Source organism: Venustampulla echinocandica (assembly GCF_003357145.1).
Source record: "Venustampulla echinocandica strain BP 5553 chromosome Unknown scaffold_6, whole genome shotgun sequence".
In the NCBI taxonomy this organism is placed as follows: Eukaryota; Fungi; Ascomycota; class Leotiomycetes; order Helotiales; family Pleuroascaceae; genus Venustampulla; species Venustampulla echinocandica.
Genome location: NW_022474211.1, coordinates 301,684 through 321,831, shown reverse-complemented (window position 1 = coordinate 321,831; position 20,148 = coordinate 301,684). Strand labels below are relative to the sequence as shown.

Genomic DNA, 20,148 nt, shown 5'->3' with positions numbered 1-20,148 from the left:
GTCCGCTCTCAGCTCGAAGGAAGTCCCATCCGTGCCTGCATCTATGGCGGGCAAGACGGTCCTGATTAAAGCCAAGCGCCACTATGCACCCCGCAATTTGAATCGGAAGGTTAAAATCAAGAGATCGATCAGCTCTTCGCATGGCGCTCAAGGCCCCGTCAGTTGATTCGTGGAGTCCCGCAATCAGATAGTATAGTGCCAAGGTGTCTAGTGTGGGCCATTCTACCTTTTTGCCATTCCCTGTTTAAGCATTGGAGTGGGCGGCACTCCCAGTGTGCTGCCGGTCGCTTCTCAAGATAACCATAGGCAGAATCAGCCACTATGGATACTGTGCATTATTCTGACTTTCATATTGGGAGTCTGCACTGGACCTTTGTCGTCCTGGGGTGCTGATTACCAGTGATACTGTCCTTCCAAAGATTCGGATTTTCGTTTTAATGCCCTATCCACAAGCCTCATAGAGGATATATTTCAATATTTCAATTACAATCTCGTCTCGTCGCATTTCCCAGCCCTAAAGGCGTTCTTGGAATCTGCTGTTACTGACTACCTTACTACGGCAGTGGCGTGCTGATCGCGTACCATATGCGTTGTTTCAAGTTATGTGGTCGGGTATTATTTCCCTACCACCCAGGAAACAGCCTGTTCTCCCAGATCATCATTCATCTAGAATCTTATTTGCTGGATCCTTAATTTCATTTGTCGTAATGGGCAGTGCACTCCGGACTTGGGGCTGAAGGGTCAAACGTTCCGCCGGCCGGCTCGATCGTATGCCGTTTTTGATTATTTTACCTCACCCAGTACAAACAATATGTTTGAATGATCACAAGGACCGGATCGCCTATAATTTTCGGCCCTGAATCTCCTGTACCCTTTCAGGCAGAGGAATGTGCCCCGCTCAATGACCGATGTTTGCCCGTTGACATGAGACATATAAGAAAGCATGTCTTGAGTCTTCAGGAGTTTTCTATTTGGCAGCCAACTTTAGATCTCTAGTATTTTCGAGTTTGCCATCAAAATGAGATACTCCATAGGATTTGCAGCCCTCGCGGCTCTGGCCGTCGCAGCCCCAACTGAGACCGAGAAGAATGTTGCAAAGCGCGCCCCAGCTGCAGCATGCTCGACTGCTGTCAAGCTCGCCCCTGGCAGCAACCCCTTCAAAGGTCGCAACTTTTTCGCCAACGATTATTATGCTGGAGAGATCGCTGCCGCTATTGAAACCATGTCCGATGCTTCTCTCAAGGCCAAAGCCGCTCAGGTTGCAAAGGTCGGCAGCTTCCTGTGGATGTAAGTCAAATGATTTGAAGTACAATAGTTTTGTGAAAATTCTGACATTGGTGCCTGTAGCGACACCATCGCTCGTGTCCCATTGGTAGACGAAATCCTTAAGGAGGTTCCTTGCACCGACATTGTTGGTATCGTCATCTATGATCTCCCAGGACGTGATTGTGCTGCCAAGGCCTCCAACGGAGAGCTTAAGTCTGGCGAACTCTCGAGATACAAGTCAGAGTACATTGACCGTGAGTAATGGCATTTTTAGAGAAAGTTACTGCCCGACAGCGTACTAAATTATGCGTAGCAATTGTCAAGGCTATCAAGGCTAACCCAAATGTCGCCATTTCGCTGGTGATCGAGCCCGACTCCCTTCCCAACTTGGTCACCAACTCCAACCTGACCACTTGCATCGCATCTTCCAGTGATTACCAGGATGGAACCGCATACGCATTGAAGCAACTAAACCTTCCCAACGTTGCTATGTACATGGACGCTGGTCACGGTGGATGGCTCGGATGGGACGCTAATCTCCGTTCGTCACAACTTACTCCTCAATATGATGCTAAACTGTACTGATACTTGTGTTAGAGCCCGGTGCCGATATCTTTAACAAGGTCTACAAGGCTGCTGGCTCACCAAAGCAAGTCTTTGGCATTGCCACCAACACCGCAGGCTGGAACGCTTTCTCGGCATCCCCAGGAGAGTTCGCCTCTAGCTCTGATGCCAAGTACAACAAGTGCCAGGATGAGAAGCGTTACGTCGCTGCCATCTCCCCTCTTATCAAGAAGGGAGGCATGCCCGCCCAGGCCATTGTCGATACTGGACGTAACGCCGTGCAAGGGCTTCGCCTGGAATGGGGTGACTGGTGCAACGTTGACGGTGCCGGTTTCGGTGTTCGACCTACCAGCGACACCGGCGACTCGCTCGTCGATGCTTTCGTCTGGATCAAGCCCGGTGGAGAGTCTGATGGAACTAGCGATACCACTGCCAATCGTTATGACTCTTTCTGCGGCCACGCCGATGGTAAGCCCCAGCCCCTTAACTTCCTTACATTATATCACTATATTAACATTATGACTAGCCTTCAAGCCTTCCCCAGAAGCCGGTGCGTGGAGCGAGGCCTACTTCGAGATGCTCATCAATAACGCTAAGCCCGCATTCTCTGGTTAAACAAAATCATATGGAGGAGTTGGTTTGGAAAAGTCGCTTGTTTCCCTCGCGTCTTTTTGGCTTTGGAGAGTGGATGATGTCTCTTCCTCGTATATATTGACAAGATTTGAGTGGTGGACCAACCGAAAAAATTGTATATACATGTTCGATCTATAGTACTTGGAATGCATATAATTGTCGGGTACCTTTGTCGTTCCACTGGTTGAATGTAATACGTATGTATTGTGTTGTCATTTGTGCGCCGAAGCTACTCCCGCTGCTAAAAAATACGCACGCAATTATACTAAACCTACAACGTAAACCCATTATTCGTTCCTAATGTAGCCAACGACTTATAAAGCATGAGCCCTTTTACGAAAACCCGTTCTATGAAACCCTATTCTACGGTCTATTACAAAGCTGGCACTGGGTTTATAAATAGAATACATTTCATACCCTGTTAGAGCTAAACCATGATATATTATACAGTTCTCGGCACCAGATTGGACAGGAAATAAATAATCCTTCCGGCTGTTCATCTTATTGCTACGTTCCTTACTTCCTATTACCTCTCAAGAGTCAACACGCCGGAAATTAGTTATTTGAACACCCACCACCTGTCATGGGAAAATTTTCTTTGTTGCCTCTTTTACATTGTGGCTTTAAGGAGGATCAAAACTGGTCGTGGAATAAATCCCGAGATAGTAATGGCGGTAGGGATAATACGAATAGTGGTCGTTTGAATAAGGCGTTGGCTAGATCTACTGGGTTCTGATAGGGAGATGTCGTATAAGCGCAGTTCAGCCCCTGGCCAGTAAATCTCGTCTGGCATGGAGGATTTAACTTTAACTAGCATACGCTGAGTGCACGGCGTGCTACTCCTCCTCCTTTACAAAATAAGATCGCGCTTGTGGATCGCTCACTTGGAAGGATGCTTTACCTTCTTCCTGGATACTACTCGAACACTTCCATACACACCCCATGTCTCGTGTATTAGCGCCCTTCGCGCCAATGTGCCTACTACTTCGTAGGCATGACGTAAAGGTATTGAGGATTAGGAGCGCTATCACCACATCGTAATACAATATAGTCTATAGGTGTACCGAGCAGCAAGCGGTCCAAACCAAGCTGCGGTGATATTAAAAGCTGGGGGCAGCTAGTTTGAAAATAACTAGTTTTATTGCCTAAGTAAGAACGGTGCGTCACTGCCTGCTCCGAATACTCTCTAGATTTTATAGTTTGAACAATTTAGGTAAGTTTGAACTTATAAATAAAGTGCTGCTCCCGGCTGCGCCGTGTTATCCCGTAAAGCTTGCTGGATCCGCATTTTTGCTTAGCCAGACAGACAATGGTATCTTAGTCTGCTCCTTCTAGAAGAACCGAGAAGACATAGCTTCTACCCGGAAATCCAAAGGTTGTAAGCAACAGGGGGCTGGGTTAGTGGCTTGTGGTGGCTTGTGCATAAACCAACATGGCTTTGTACATAGTACTTGATACACGATGAATCCCTTGTAATTTCTAAGATCAGCTTTAGCAAAAGTGACAAGTCTGCCAGTCTCGAACTTTATATCAGGATATTGGAGTGCTTATAGGTTTAAAAGAAAATGACTTAAATTCACAGATACGAAGTGCAGCTAAACATATCTAGGACACTCGGGTGAGCGCATGAAACTATTAAGGGGACAATAGCCACCTGCTGGATGAATGGTATCTAGGTATATAATTTTATAAGGTAGCAGATCTTCATGCTTGCAGGGGCATGGCTATAGAGGCCGCCACACCTCATTCTACGAGCCATGTCGCCTACAAAGCCTGCCTACCAGCAGCCTCCTCAGAGTTAAATGCGCAGCACCTTCGTCTCCACTATCAAATCCTTCCGCGCGCTAACAAGAACTCTCAAAAACACTTAAGCCTATCCTGAGTTCATACTCGTAACATGCTAGGTAGAAGGATGAAAATATGACAATCGAACGTCAAACGAAACTCCGTTCCTATACAGAGGTACCCAGGTAACAGTAGAGAATATTATAATTGGGAACCTTTAGGATTGCATCAGGATTCGGACTGTACAGCCTCAGCTGGTTTTAGAACTGGACCACGGCGCAGCGCGATCATCTTTCCTAAGCTAGCATATCATTGTAATTGACATAAGGTGAATATGGTAATTTCTCCTCGATATAAAGTCCTCACTCTGGCCCAAGATCCCAGGATTCCTAACTCTCAACCACTTTCATTCTTCTACAGTCTGTCCTTCCTATTCAATTAAACCAATTCCACTCCTTACAACTAGTAGCTGCCAGTTACATTTACAACTCTTCAGAATGCGTTTCTCAAACCAAACCCTCCTCACAGGAGCCACCACTCTACTCTCCTTAGCCAGCTTAGGGAGAGCTGACGGATGCGAAAAAGGGCCTTTTGGAGATAGCCACAAGTTTGGCAAGACAGGTGGTGGGTACTACTGTGATACCGCCTGGGATAAGGGTCTTGTCATCACCGGCCTCGAAGTTTGGGCCAACGAGTGGCATGTTAAAGGCATCCAATGGGCATATTCAGACGGCACCAAATCTGTCGTACGAGGCATGAACGTGGGAGACCGCAACCAAGCTATTACCTGGGGCGCGGGCGACAAGATCACCAGGTTGCAGATGTGGGGGAATTATGCGGGAGACGCTGTTGGGAAAATCGAAATTGAAACCAGCAGCGGCAAGAAACTTAGTCAAGGCTCGGATGTTGGCACCTTTGGGGGTGAACCCGTCCTCACTCACAGCGGCATACTACTTGGCGGACGTGGCTCTTCCAATGACTTTGTGAACGAGCTCGAGATGCTGTTCCTGGCTAGCAATGTTCAAAAAGGGGGAGCCGTCATTACAGCCGTCAAGTTTCAAGATAATCTCGACGACTGGAACAAAAAGATGAAGTGAGCCTTGCCTACCCCTTAATTTCTTAACCAGCATTTGCTCCCAACCAGAACGACTAGCTAACAACTTGAAGGGGTATAGAAACCACGTCACTTGACGCAGCCTACTTCATAAACTCAAACAAAAAAGGCAGCAAACAAAGCTACCAATTCTCGAAATCATTGAGTCGGTCGGTCGGCAAGACTTTGACTCAGCAATACAGTACCACTTTGGGAGCGTCGGTGAGCGTAACAGTTGGGGCTGAGGTGGAAGTCCCACTGTTTAAAGCCAGCGAATCGGTCACAGCCTCCGCGTCGTACTCCTACGAAGCTATGGATTCAACGTCCACAGACACAACTACAACAGGAAGCCTCACCTGGACGCTGGGAGGGGACCTCGAACCTAACCACTGTGTGGAATGCACTGGCTCCGCTATAGGTGGGACGTACGAGAGCGACTATGAGAGCACGGTTACGATAACATTAGCTACCGGCCAGAAATTCAAAATAACACAGCCAGGCCACTTTAATTCGACTAATTGGGCTAAATCTTCCACCGAATGTAAGGATATTCCAATTAAAGACTGCCCTAAAACGGCCACGGAGATAGGAGGGGGGACGAAGCGTGGGGTCGTGTTCATCTCGTAAATCGTGCGACGAATCGACGATTCAGGGCGACGGAGAGTTCGGCGTGCATCAATAGCTTGTATTTATAGCTTTCTTTACCATATGGTACATAACTTTTATCGTCTTTAGTTTATTTATAAGCTAGGAGAGAATTAGACCGAGTTTTATGGAATTGATATATCATTGGCGTCCCATTTGTGCTTAGATCCTTCAATTCGTTCGATTTCGTCGACTGGGGATTGAGGTGAGATAATAACTTGTATTAAGGCTGAAGCCCCTTCTTTAGTCTTGAACCCCATTGCTCTCGGCAGTGACGATATGACTGTTATATTGAGACGATATGCCAGGGTTTTATTGGCAATTCTCATTAAAGGCTCTAATCCCGAGTTCCATGCCGGAGTTTATAAACAGGACCAGGATATCTCGGCAGATCGACTCCCCAATCTAACTTGCGAGCCAAAAACCGCTCCAATTATCCATTTTATATTTCTTATTAATGAATTAGTATAAGTATACAAATATTCCGGGCTGCTCATTTGCCATTAGACAAGGTCCGTCTTGATCGTCTGCCGGGGATAAAACGAGGTTATGGCAGTTTCCAGAGTTACAATTTCGAAGAGGTGTTCGATTTATTACCATGTCTGATTTGTATGCGATGGGGATATTCAAACTAAGTTCGCTGCTTAATTTCTCCGGGTGTAACTTAGTTCTGTTTAGACGCCTATTCGTGACTGAGCTCAAGAGGGGAGCATTAGGCACAAGGAATAGGGATTACGGACGTTTTTTATGCTAAATACCCGTATACATCTTCACATAAAACCTGCAGCTGCGAGTAGATGTTCTCCTATCAAGGTGGATCTAACGAGCAAGGTCTATTCAAGTGCGTTCCTTCTAAACCTAATTTGGCAGTAAGCAAGTCCGACTGTCTCCGACATTCAGGTTTCAATTTGTTTAGTTTCAAATCATAAGGTGTTTATGAGCTATTTCGAACTTGAAAATATTTTAGAGGAAATACTTGCGCAACAATAGACTTAATCTCGAACCAAAACCGAAAAGATACAACTCGTGAAAGATTTAAGTTTCTGTTAATTAAAACGGGCAGTTTACGGTGATTGAAATTATTCGTTTATAAAATCCACAGTGTTGATAATTGAATGCTCTTTCTTCTAAAGAAGCAGCTCAGTTGTACTACTATCAAGATAAATCAAACGGCATAAGACTTTTCTAATACAGCCATATATTTTATATGGATTACACAACGATTTAAGGTCAAGCAACTACCCTTTGGCTAAGACCTATTAATTTTATTTCACATTGAATAAACGATTACTTTTCTACCCCTGCTATTCCCGCATCAGCTGAGTCCGCAAAGGGTATGACGAAGCAGTCTCGATTGAGCGGTTAAGGGTTGGCGATATATGGGGAATATAATCACTTGAGCAAGGCCCTACAAGGGGTCGAGCAAAACTACTTGAACTACATAGTGTTTGTTCATCATTAATCCCAATCAACATCACCTTAGTTCGGGGACGTGGAATTCTCCCCCATCTACTAAGATTTCTAGGCCTTAAAGCCTATACTAAACTCTTAATGAAGATATTATAATTGTCTCAATGCGTGATCTCGCTGAAAACTTTCCACGAATACCCCCCAATATGCATGCTTTTGTATTGCATTTATGGAATAACAAAATAGCACAAGGGGGGCCAAAAATTCAAGAAAGCACTCTGTCAGTAATAAATATTGCAACTCTGCTATTTCCAGACATATCATAAAACTAGATTAGATGGACCAATTGTATCCCACATTGGGCCAATGTTGAAGCCGTTAGAGAGAAACAACGCTACCCCTTGACACCTTTTTCTAGCTATATGTGATCCCCAAGTCGCAGACGGTTGCTGGAAAATCCACACAATTGTCAACTAAACAAATAAAGGCAAAGAAGTGTAAGGAACGGACCACGGGAGAAGAGAAGCATAGAAATGATAAAGTGAAAAGGAGGCATTGGTTGGCTGTTGGATTGAATAGAAATAATGGCACTTGTCGAGTTCATAGATTTTGGAGAATATCCCCTATATATATATAGAAATAAAGTTACCCATGGAGATAGCATACCTATATTTATATACGTAGTTACATTATATATTTTAAGATCTTGACAATGGGGAAATAGGTAGATATTGGTTCATATCAGTGGTGGTGGTGGTGGTGCGCGATTTTCTTCGCAGTCAAAAATGAGGGGGAAATACCGGTTGGTTCGAGAGTTAAAGCATGTTAACGAAGAGAGATGAGAGGATTCGACTGATTGGCAATGGAGAACTACTAAATACTGTCAAACTTGTGAGCATTGATGTTTGATGTGCACCCGTTGAACAACTCAGTAGAAATACGTAGATACATGAGGCCTCGATGCTCATTTTCATTACCAGTTTCATTTCCGTAAAGTCTTCAATGTTGAGCTCCATGATTGCAAAATTTCATGCAAAAGTTTGATTCTTCCCCAGAAGATATATATCTCTAGTTGGTGAAATTGGAATATAATATAGTATTAATATGCTATTGCACTTCTGTTCGCTCTCATACCAATATGCTCAACACCTCGTAGTGCGATTTTATTCTGACCGCCCACCGGAGGCTCTAAGTATACTAAGAGTGCCAAGTCCTAATCGTTTCTGTAAGCAGTCTATGCACTTGCATACGCTTTGTCGTGGCGAGATATTCAAATTGTGGCTTGGATGACCCTTGGTATACCGCCAGTGACAGGCGATCTGAAAGTTTAGCATAATAGAGAAAGGGAATAAAGAGTCTGAAGGAATAACCCGAGGGTAGAGTAATTGGTTGACTATTGGATGCTAGATCTAGCTACAACCGAAAAAGACGAAACCTAAAGCATAGAGAGGTTGCGGGAGCTTGGTGTTACATGCCTGTTGTTTAGTAGTCTTTGGCTATGATTACTTAAGTTAAAGCGCTAAGATATATGAGTTACAAGCAAAATGAAGCAGAAATAGCAGAAACTATATTGCAAATCAAAGCGGACAGGGGTAAAACGAAAGGAATATTTAAGGGACTGTTATAAGCACCTGCATAGCGGGGAGTAAGTCAATAAAAGAGAGAAATTCTTGAAACCTTACCATGAAATGCATTAGATTATGCACTTCCGAATTGTTCACAGCAGGTGGGAACGAAGAATTTGGTAAAGCTAGCGTTTTCCAATCCACACGAATCATGATGACACACACTATCTAACCCGTTCACAACGAAAGTGTAACTAATTCCAAACAGTTGATAACGAGCCACTTGCGTAGCATCGAAATCTTCAACAACCCCCAAAAGCGGATAAATCAGTAGCGATTCCTAAGCGGACACCCCTCAGAGATTCTATCGGAGATTCGAATTCTTTGGAGGGTCCAACCAAAGAAGAACTAGCTGGAAAAGAACATATCCTGCCCCCCAAGAAATCCTTCCGCTTAACACTTCTGCCACTTAACACCAACAACGAATGTAAGGTGGCCGTCGATGGAATCGCTGGTGATTTGACCGGTTGCGGTGCCGCTGCTGGAAGTTAGGCGGACCTGAGAGTTGAGGTTGAGTCCAACGGATGCGCCGCAAGGAGACCAGACAGTGGAGGTGAGATCAGCATTGTCAGAAACCTCATAGTTGCCATCAAGAGGGCCCTTGAAGGTGGTGGAGGTTGTTGTTTGGGAGCTCTCTAGATTTGATATTAGCTTAAAGCACTAGAATATAAATACCGTGGGATACGTGCCTCCAGAGAAGTAGAATGTTGTAGATTGCACCCCGCTGACACCAGCATCAATACCAATATAACCTCTGTAGACAGTGTTGAAAACGCTGTATTGGAAGCCACCGGGATACTTCAGGTTGATGTTAAGCTGGCAATTCTTGCGGTTCTCGGTGATAGCTACACCAGGCCCGAGGGATGCGACATATCTATCAAAGATCAAGGTGAAGCTTTGCGAGACGATGTTAGTTCCATCAAGTTATCCACAGCACGGGTATCTTACGTTTGGCGATCACCGGAAATGTAAGAGCCAACTGAGCCTTGGGGGCAACCGGTTCCACCATAGGTGATTCCTGCAATAGAGACTTGGCTTGGGTCGGGAGTAACGGCGGGGGCGGAGGTTGCTGGCAAAGCATATGCCGTAGCGGCAAGAGCCAATGTCAAAAGCTTAGCAAACATCTTGAAGGTGGATGAAGATATGGTGGTGGTGCTTGAGGCAGGAGATTCTTGTTGAGAGTGAGGTATTGAGATCGATGAGCTTGTGTTGATGATGTAGATGAAGTTGTGGGGTCCGTCCCTATCTATATAGTACCTGAGAACTTGGCAGTTGATACTTGGTGAGGTGACTGTTGCCAATAGCGCGAAGTTGAATTGAGACCTCCCCTGGTAGGACTAGGCAACAGTAACGATCGATCTCGGCCCCAGCCTAAAGCGAAATACGAGATGCCCGCTAGGTCGTTGAGCAGGGGAGCTTATGGTGTTATCAGAGTCGTTCCTATTCCAGAGGAGGGAACTCCCAAAGTCACCAGGTCCGATACACGTTAGGGGAAAGGCGTGTTCAAACCAGCAGACCGGAAACGTGGCTTGCTCCCAGGGGACTGTGACCATAGCTTTATCGGTGCCGCTTGGAGAAACAGGTTCAGAGAAAACTAGGCCTATGGTCGATGGTGCTAACATGTAGTGGCGTGACAGTCTGGGGGTGCCTAAGACATGCTTGAGCATAAGCTAATTCCCCGGTGTAGAGTCCCCGCTTGTATGACGAGTAACGGTAGGTGGCGGTCTGGATGAGGCTTTCTTCCCTTGTCTTCACAACATTAAGGTTATCTGCGAGTACAAGAATAGCAACGATTATCGCAACCACCTCTTCCGGTATCCGAAAAAATGTAGAAATGTAATGTAGGGCAGCGACGTTGTGCCACTGCACTTGCATTCTGAAGGCGAAAATTTCTTGGATCCTTTGCGGGTAATGAAAGCAGGCATCAGGTGGTATATCTTAATATCTGTGGTCTCAAAAATAGACGTTTCTCGTTTATCTAGATTGATAATATAAAGGCTGAATAGGGTTTGCATGGGCAAGCCAGAACAGCCGAGCCGGCACCAAGCGCAACCAATACCACGGCAGACTGTTGCCAAGAAAGGCAGCTACCTGGGACTTCCATTGGAGCATTCTTTCGGAGACGAGATACTCATCTGAACTTGAGGATACCTCGGAACTTCTGATTATTTATCAGCCGCTCCGTGTGGTAATGTAGTAGTGCAGTCGCTCAAGCAAGGAATTTGATCGTTGGTGCTGGGTTAAAGTTATATTTAGAAATTAAAGGAGAAATAGGAAACTAAGAGAAAACTCCAAGCAATTCTGGCCGTAAAACACTAGTGTTCCCGACTATCGTTCATGAGGAGAAGCGATGAATTAGATGAATAAAAAATACATCTCTATCTAGCGCACTGAATGGCAAGAAATGTGGTCTCGACCAGGCCAGGAGACTTCTTAAGGAAGAGGTACCAGGATCTTTACCGAGCTGCCAGCGGGCTTAGTAAAAGTATGGAGGATACACCCACCTAACAGTGCAGATACCTTTACCCCGTTGGGAACATATGCTTGAATGCCCCTGACAGTAGGGTATTAAACAGCCCGAATCGAGAGGCATAATCGGCCATGTGGAATCATGATTATCTGAATATGGCGAAAACTTAAAATTGTGTTGGGGTGTTGCCGCCGGACCGAGTTTTGATATTGGGCGACCGGCGGCGAATTTCCTTGTGTACCGTGTTATTCAGCGGCATGCTACCCTAACAGCTCCCAGCTCCCAGCTCAGCTGACTTCCTGCCATGGCATCAAGGCCTGGTACACACCAATACTCGGCCTATAGGGTCTCTGATGGTTTGGCCGTGTCTTGGGATGACATTGCGTGCAATAGTGGAATGGATTTCAAGAAAACGAACTGGAGAGGGTAGCCTTGCTGGGGTCATACTTGATGAGGCGCTAGTTAAAGCATCAGCGCAGAGATTCCGCATCCTAAGTGGCATATATCCCCGGAAACGTGCCATTGTGGCCTCGCACGTCGGGGATGAGCTCTGTCGCGGACTATTCCTTCCGGACAAAGTCGCCCCGGGGAGCCCGTCTCCAGCAACATCGGAATCAGGGCGGGAACGTCCGGGTTGCGACCCAGCAAAGCTTAACGGGACACCGCATGTGCTACATATCCCGCTACATCCAATGATTGCAGATCAAAGCTGGGTGCCTGGCCAAGACCCAGCGGATGGCCGGCTCCATGTGGAAATTCGGGGGCCAGGCGGCGTTGGTACCTCAAAATACATATCACGTCCAGGCTCCACTTCCAAGTGCATATGCAGGGCGGGACTAAACAGTAAAGGGGTTTATGGAAATCGTTGTTAGCAAGCAGCTTCGTATTGAGAATGTTTACGAATGCTTTCCAAGAGCAACGACGGAAGGAAGAAGAATCAACTCACTAGGCAGCAGAATAACAGAGCACCGGCATCTGGTTGCAGAATGCAGAGAGAAACATGTTTGCAACTGTGGAGGAAGCGGCCCGGCTAACAGATAATTCAGTTGGGAAGAATATCGTTGGAAGTTGGTATGTGGATAGTATTGATGTGATGATGCTGAGAATCAAGATATTGTTGATGGTCTGGTCTTGGAGCCCGGGCCATCAACAACGACCGCTCCTCTCGAGTCGAGGCACGATCTTCGCACCTTCAGGAGTTGAATGCTACAAATAATATATCAAAGGTTGGATATCTTGCGTATTAATGTTCATCATCCAGAAGACTCCAACACCGTTTCACGACTAAGGTCGGATGCAGTACGTTACTTGGTCATACGCGCGGGTTTTTCCAGCACTTCAAGTTGCAATAATAGCCTGGACAGCAGATTTGAGCCATGCCAAATTCGAGAGTTACACTTCCTAATTTGTACACTGTAAGTCAACGCTTTAATATTCCAATAAATAGAATATCGAGCAATTCTAACTGTGAAAAGAGGCAACCGCAATCGACCAAATGAGCATAATTCCACCTACTGATCCGCTGTTTTATAAACAAATTTAAGGAAATAGCGGTCACATACGACCATAGACTGAGGAGAAATGGGCATCCCGTCCGCTCTGCCATACACAAGCTTGCGTATCCTCTGGATAATAGTCTCAATCGTGCCAATAGGCATAGCACGGAATCGTAACATTTTCGTGTCAGTTTAGCGTTAGTAGCGAAAGATTGGCCGCCGTTGCTTAAGTACTCACCCAATGGTTTGTAGTTCGCTTACCGGTTACTCCAACCCAGACCTAAGCGATGGGTTAATTCCAACGATTATTCTTGAATCGTATTCCTCCGTTATCACACTCAATTCTTGTGAACACAACTTCAACCCCTTCAGCATGTACTCTCGTGATGAAACTGTCAATTCTATCCTGAGGTTCTATCAAACGGTTATCCGCCACCCATATTTAAACAACGCCACACTCATTATTCCGCCTGTTAACGGCTGGAACTCGATCAAAATAGAAGGCAAAAACGGAGCAGTCCTAGACTTACTTTGTCACCTCCCATACCTCCGCCCAGAGAATGCATCTGAAGAACTCATTATTCACTCGGAAACCATCCCAATCTGTTACTTGGAGAACCAAGATAGACTGCTATTCTATCCCCTCCCTGCCCACTGCATCTACCTCGCCCGTGCCGAATCGTATCTCGGCACATCTTTGATTCTCGACACTAACGAAGGCACTATAACTGAATTTTGTCAAACAGGATCCCATATTACAATACCTTACGAAGCCTACGAGGCTCTACCTAAAGCAGAGAAATGGAAAGCTCACTGTACAACACCTATCATGGAATTGTTAGACAATTGGACAAAGAGATATGAGGAATTAGTGTGGATGTTAGTACCGAACCCAATTAGTCAACCAGTGACAGGGAGGTTTTATAGTCGTGCTATATCAAGTACTGAGGAGGAACTTATACAAAAAGGGCAATTAGAGCTATGGCATACTCAAGATGATAGGAGTGATGATGATGATACGGAGGAGGATGAGCTTGATATGGAGCAGTTTAAGGCGAGGAAGAGGGAGAGAAAGCATGTAGTGGTAGGTTCAGAAGTTCGGCCTTGTTTTATTAGAGTTGTGAAATCTAATTTGATATGCGCAGGATGTTTATAATACATACCTCCGCTATGGATGGCTATATCACTTCGACAAGGAGGGATGCAAAGCTGAATTGTTAGAGCTAGAGAAGAGGAAGGATGCAGATGAGATGCAGCAAATGGCTGAAGCGAATCCTGATGCAGCACTGTTCGACTGAGAGAGATATTTTTGGTTCTATTAACGCTGAGGGCTGATTATAGGACTTATTGCCTCCTGAACGGGAAAGGTTTATAAATTTCAAGGCGTGGGAAGACGAATACTTCACACACTGTGTTTTGTATTAGACATATAGAGATATCAACGACCATTGTAACCAGGAATAGCAAGCGGGTGAGTTATTCATTTCACACACTACAGTCAGACACAGTCTGTCAGCGCGTTCATACCTGTCGCCTGTGGCTGCATAAGTATCCCCTGAGCACTAGCACCACTCACAGCGGAAGCGCCGGCCACTGGAGTAGCGACAACCTCTACCGTCAAGTGTGTTGTGGATGCTATCGCAGTTGGTACCACTTTAGGATATCCTGTCTCCTTGGGCTGCGCAGCAACTGCTGTGTCGATACCTAAAGCCTCCATCTCTTAATGGCAGTCGGCAGAACTGCATCGCAGGATACCCAACTCTTCCTGCAACTCGGCATCCGTGACACGTCGAGTAGTGTTCCCCTCATCGACTATCCAGGCATCGGGGTCCAAGTCGTGGGAATCCTCATTGCGTTTTCTGAACCCTGCTTGGGCTACATTGTTACCCAGAACATCTGCTGGAATGAGGCCCGGATAATTGGCCTTGCCATACCGCTGAGCATCTTGATAACCAGCGTAATATGGGTCATCTGTGAGCAATGCAAAACCAGGATCTTCTAGAGGCACTTCCGGCCAGCAAGGATTGTTTTGCAGACCCATGACACCGTCCGGATCTACAACATTATGGCCAAAATCAATTCTGACCACGCTGCAGGTGGTTCGCGCATAATAATGAGTGACTCTTCTTTTGAGACCTCCTACTACGCGATCGCTAACGTATCTCTCGTCGCTTCTGTAGACAGGGAGGTTGCCCTATGCGTCGAATCCACAGAAGGTCAGCCCAAAGAGGGAACCAGCACCTCCGTTTTGAAGTCCTGGAGCAAAACGGATGTATTGCTTAGGGCTCAGAGCGCCCTGCCAGAATTCAGCAGGTGGGTATTCGTCGGCCTGGCAATTTACGGCCCTTTGCTGCATGAAGCTGTTGAACCTAGTGCTATATGTTAGCGTTTACATGAACGAGTGCTTAAGGGTCTTCTTACCACTCTGCGTTATGATCGTTATACCACTGGTTTCTCCATGGACGATTCGGATTCCCTCTACTCTGAATAGGACACGTTAAAGTTCTGAAAGCCGGATTTCGGGCAATGACAGAGCTGTAGTGAAGACACGGCTGTGGCCAATCTCCACTACGGCAGGTTGAAACATTCGGGGCTGGCTCGATAGTTGTCGACGCGGTACTCTTGTAGATGGGGGGACCGTCACGCTATGGTCTGCCGCAATTGTTGTCTCTATCCGCTCGTTTGCAGTTAGCAGAGCTTGTAGATAGCGGGCTGTGGCTAGAAGACGGCGGCCTCGTAGAGATGGGCTTCGTCTTAGTTGCCAAGGACAAAGACTTTTCCTTTCCGAAGACTTTGAACTCAGCTTTCCTTCTTTCTCGATGCCCTTAACGCAAAGCTGAATCAGTTTTGGAGTGGCTGCGATCTCAACAGCATCTAAGATCCAACCTGCACATGCATGTGAGCGTCTTTAACAAGCGCGACTATAGCTCTATAGAACTTACTGACAAACGGAATGAGATCTTCGATAAGTTCCAACGGTGCTAGTAGCGTAGGAATAGCAACTCGGCAAAAAGCTTTTGCTGCAATATCGAGTGCCAATTGCTCCGCAGCAACCTCTGCTGATCTTTCGCTGCGTCTGCGTTCGAGATGGGTTCCAAGATCCACACGTGCTCGCCAATCGTTCTGGTACGGAAGGTGATGCTGCCTACTCTGGCATGAGTGCTGTTCTTGGTATACAAAGCGGCGAAGTGACGCTCTATAGTGTTCTAGGCCGCAGAGAGCGAGAACTTATTGTGGTTGATACTTCAACGAGACCACAGGCAAAGCTTGTCAGTGATCCCGCCATCCCCGCACGTGTCAGGGAGCCCATTTCGGCACACACAAGGAATCCCGCTCCAGTGCTCTCTAGCGAGACCAGCGCAAATAGCAAGAATAGCAACTAGTCCAGCAGATTAAGTGAGTCCAAAGGCACTCAGAGCTCCCGTGCATCGCTGATAGAGCCTGAGGAGAATCAGCCCAGCATCGATGAGGTTCTGGGTGCGGGGATCTACTAACTAAACCTAACCTTGCTCAGCATGCTCACCCAGTCACCTGTGGGCGTCCACTGTCGCGGTGCAACGCGTAGTCAACAATGGACCCCCTTTTGGGTGGTCGAGGCAGTCGAGGTGGTCGTGATCACAAAATAAGGGTTGGTGCCGAGTCTGAGCTTGACGCAACGGACCAAACACAAGAAGTAAGCATCAGCATATTTGGTGGTTGTTAACAATACTAAGTGGTTCTGTCGTAGTATGTCATGCGCACGCTTTATCCCGAGGAGTGTTCTAATCTTGTCCTAGGGAATGGGGACATCTTCCGGTACCCAAGACAGAACTTCAGATGCTCAACCCCTGAGCCTAAAAACCTAAAGCCTCCAAGTCAGTTTCTCTTTGGGATTCATCGTAGATTCTCTACTGCCGTACACTTATTTTCCATCGAGGATAAAATCGAACGAGGCTGGCCACAACCTAAATTAGGTACGGAATCAAGATCTCTCTAATGTCTCTGCGAGCGAACGGCATCTAATGACGGTTTAGGCCATATTAATGGCAGATTTGGTGTTTTAGGCGCAAGCTCTCGACGGATTTCCCATCACATATGGCTCTACGTTTCCATTTGCGTGCAGCTTTTGCCCAGATTTCCTGTCGTTGTCACAAATAGTTATGGAGTACTGGGCAAACCAGGGCAAAGAAATGCTCCTATAAACCAAGTATATTACCTACGTATATTAACAACCACTCCTAACATCCTTTTTACTTTTGCTTTTAACCATTTATCCCCAAGAATCACGTTATTACCTATTAGCGGGTATACTCTTCCAAGATGCGTCTAAGACACTATACTACTCTGCATATCCCTTCTTAGTATATATACCACATTAAGCAAATAGCTGTCACATACGACCATAGACTGAGGAGAAATGGGCATCCCGTCCGCTCTGCCATACACAAGCCTCAGATCGGCAGATTAGTAGTTGGGTGGGTGACCACCAGCGAATACCTGCTGTTGTATGTTTTTTGCTTTTTTGTTTTGTTTTGTTAGGCATTTCCCCGTTAGTTCTCGCAATGTCATAGAGATAGATCTAATAGATAAATGATATTAGAAGTTCGTTCATATTGAGGGAGCTTTAGACACGCCGCCGGTATTCAATATCCACCTTCAAGTTCTTACTGTGGCATCTAGTTGTGCAGTATTTAGCTCCGAAGTATCCGTCTCGGCATGCCCAAATTTTACTAAACAATCCCGTACAATATCCACCAGGCAGTTAATAATACCTTGTTCGGATGTCATATATTTCCTTCTTATCCCTACCTACCTACAGTAGGTCACTGGCAAGTCGCTTTCACTTGAGGTGTCAACTCATGTGATGGCTAATTTCATGTGACATTAACAACTAACTAGCATGGGATAAAAAAGCATTACATTAAACATTTACCCACATTAATAAAGTAGTTAAGGGTGCAAAAAAATGCCAAGGATGTCTGTGATCATGAACATGACGATCATGAGGTTCTTTCGGAATTAATCTAGTTCCACGTGACTATCACAGAAATATCTAAAGCGTCATATTCTATTGGAACGGCGAATAAGAGTAAGGAACATAAACTACCGCCAAGTAACTTATTTCTTATTATTAGGTAATTTCATTTATTTACAGAGTGGGGCGTGACGACTACACTTCCAAGTATTTCATCCTTGGATTTGCCCTCCGAACATCTGCCGAACTTCTCGCCGTCTCGGAAATATCTAACATCCATCCCACTTGTCCTTTTACAGCCGACATCTAGATCATTGTGGGTGACAAACCGCGACTACCGTCACGATGCAGAGCTTTAGAACAAATGATAATGTCACGATAAAGTACATTGATACTGGGTTGTTGGGTGGGGGTGAAGACCTTCAGAAGCCTTTGTTGATGCTGGTATGTTCCTTTCCTGTCCCTTACATTTCGCTCCGTACTTTGTTGGGTTTCTTGATTCATAAGTACCTATTACAGCTCTCCAGTATATCATTTATTTTAGTCCTTTTGAGAGCATGCGGCGGTAACTGAGCTGGAGAAACCCTTGGTGGCATTTGTGACCCGTCTTCGTCATAGTTTATGCCAATGTTTTCTCTAGCGATAATTACGCAATGCTTCTCCTTCGTATTGTATTGTCGATCGAGTATTCGACTCACAATCATTGCTTTTCATTTCCTTTGAGAAAGTCTTCACACTCTGAACGTATCACCTACTTTGCGTCAATTAAAAAACGACCATACTACAATTCTTTTTTTACTTCTTTTTTATTTCTTGTCCAATCATTACTATTGTCACGTTTTAGAAATGGCGGATTCTGATATGCAATGAAATATAGATCCACGGTTTCACAGGTTCATCAGCAGTATGGCAGCGCAACATCCCATCCCTCTCCAAGGAGTACAGAGTTATCGCCCCGGATCTTCGAGGGCATGGTGATAGCGATAAGTGTAGACATGGGTACCAAGTCATGAGACTGGCAAAGGATTTAAGAGAACTAGTGCTATTATTTGAAGACCCAGAAGCTGTTGACTCCAAACAAAAGCTTTGGAAGGCAGTTGGAGGCAGCTTAGGGTGCTCGATTCTATGGTGAGTAGCCCCCTTCAATATCTGTACTACCCAACGCTCACACCTGGATGAAGGTGTTACGCCTCCCTCTTTACCACCAACCCCTTCACCCACATGGTATTTGTAGACCAGTCCCCCCTCCAAAACAGCGACCCCACCTCAGGCTGGGATCACCGTTTCTGCAACCGTTCGATGAACAACGCTCTCGCGCTTTCCTCCTTCCAGACAACCCTCGCTCTTTCACCCGCCACCGCTCATAGAGGTACAATTGCTGCATGCCTCTCTTACCTCGCATATCCATTACCAACCGACATACAAACCTCGGCCGAGCGTACCAGCGACGAGGAATTCTTCCTCCGCGAAGCAATGAAAGGTGATCCCTGGTGGTACGGGAAGCTAATGGCGGATCATACCGCGCTGGATTGGCGCCATGCTATCCAGGCATCCTTTGGGCCAGGAAGCGGAAGTACGACGAAGGTGCTTGTGATTGCGAGTACTAGAAGTGGATGTTTTCCCTCTGCAGGGCCGATCACTGTTGCTGGGTTGGTGAATGATGGGGCGGAGGAGAAGAGGGCGAAGAGAGTGGTGGTACATTGGGGCGGGCATTGGCTTTATTGGGAGGGTCCGGAGAGGTTTGCGAGGATGTGTTTGGAGTTTTTTGGGGATTTAGAGGTGGTGGATGCGTGAGCTGATAAATTGAACGACAGGAGATGTCAAACGACAGATTATAAGTTTTGAAAAATTGATTTAGTGGAGTGTTGCGTATAGTATCATAATATCATGAGTCCCAACCCTTTACCTTTCCACATATAGCAGAATCTACCAAGTCCCATTTAGATAAACCCCGATAAATATATACATATCTTACCTCATGTTCTATACGCCGTGAGGGGAGTGTTAATATAAAATATCCACCGCCGCGGGGTATGTCACCAACCAGCCGGATGGGGCGCGGTGTGTGGTGGGTGGTGGATAGGTCTGACTTGAACGGACGAATTACCCAAGGGACAAACTGATTTTCGAGATACACGTGAAGCCAGTGAATAGTCGCAAATTGTAGAAAGAGGGTATCGCAAACGCCGGTACAAGAATTTAAGATA

General features: G+C 46.0%; 6 protein-coding genes across 6 annotated transcripts; 4 read left to right on the top strand and 2 right to left on the bottom strand.

Moving 5' to 3' along the window:
- Positions 1 to 1,018: 1,018 nt before the first annotated feature.
- Positions 1,019 to 2,445, top strand: BP5553_07541 (putative cellulose 1,4-beta-cellobiosidase II; the record flags this gene model as incomplete). The annotated part of the gene is made up of 5 exons (XM_032016164.1): positions 1,019 to 1,287; positions 1,348 to 1,520; positions 1,580 to 1,807; positions 1,864 to 2,298; positions 2,357 to 2,445. 5 exons carry the CDS (start codon positions 1,019 to 1,021, stop codon positions 2,443 to 2,445), a joined length of 1,194 nt encoding a protein of 397 aa, XP_031867395.1.
- Positions 2,446 to 4,745: 2,300 nt separating this feature from the next.
- BP5553_07540 (uncharacterized protein) lies at positions 4,746 to 5,968 on the top strand (the record flags this gene model as incomplete). The annotated part of the gene is made up of 2 exons (XM_032016163.1): positions 4,746 to 5,341; positions 5,416 to 5,968. The coding sequence occupies 2 exons, from the start codon at positions 4,746 to 4,748 to the stop codon at positions 5,966 to 5,968; spliced, it is 1,149 nt and encodes a 382-aa protein (XP_031867394.1).
- Positions 5,969 to 9,414: 3,446 nt separating this feature from the next.
- Positions 9,415 to 10,145, bottom strand: BP5553_07539 (Uncharacterized protein; the record flags this gene model as incomplete). The annotated part of the gene is made up of 3 exons (XM_032016162.1): positions 9,415 to 9,654; positions 9,697 to 9,916; positions 9,970 to 10,145. The coding sequence occupies 3 exons, from the start codon at positions 10,143 to 10,145 to the stop codon at positions 9,415 to 9,417; spliced, it is 636 nt and encodes a 211-aa protein (XP_031867393.1).
- A 3,215-nt stretch (positions 10,146 to 13,360) lies between these two features.
- Positions 13,361 to 14,285, top strand: BP5553_07538 (Uncharacterized protein; the record flags this gene model as incomplete). Its single annotated transcript, XM_032016161.1, has 2 exons — positions 13,361 to 14,071; positions 14,133 to 14,285. 2 exons carry the CDS (start codon positions 13,361 to 13,363, stop codon positions 14,283 to 14,285), a joined length of 864 nt encoding a protein of 287 aa, XP_031867392.1.
- Positions 14,286 to 14,485: 200 nt separating this feature from the next.
- On the bottom strand, positions 14,486 to 16,144 carry BP5553_07537 (uncharacterized protein; the record flags this gene model as incomplete). Its single annotated transcript, XM_032016160.1, has 7 exons — positions 14,486 to 14,691; positions 14,743 to 15,181; positions 15,329 to 15,356; positions 15,409 to 15,470; positions 15,536 to 15,873; positions 15,930 to 16,063; positions 16,137 to 16,144. 7 exons carry the CDS (start codon positions 16,142 to 16,144, stop codon positions 14,486 to 14,488), a joined length of 1,215 nt encoding a protein of 404 aa, XP_031867391.1.
- Positions 16,145 to 18,286: 2,142 nt separating this feature from the next.
- Positions 18,287 to 19,735, top strand: BP5553_07536 (uncharacterized protein; the record flags this gene model as incomplete). Its single annotated transcript, XM_032016159.1, has 3 exons — positions 18,287 to 18,385; positions 18,819 to 19,069; positions 19,123 to 19,735. The coding sequence occupies 3 exons, from the start codon at positions 18,287 to 18,289 to the stop codon at positions 19,733 to 19,735; spliced, it is 963 nt and encodes a 320-aa protein (XP_031867390.1).
- Positions 19,736 to 20,148: the final 413 nt, after the last annotated feature.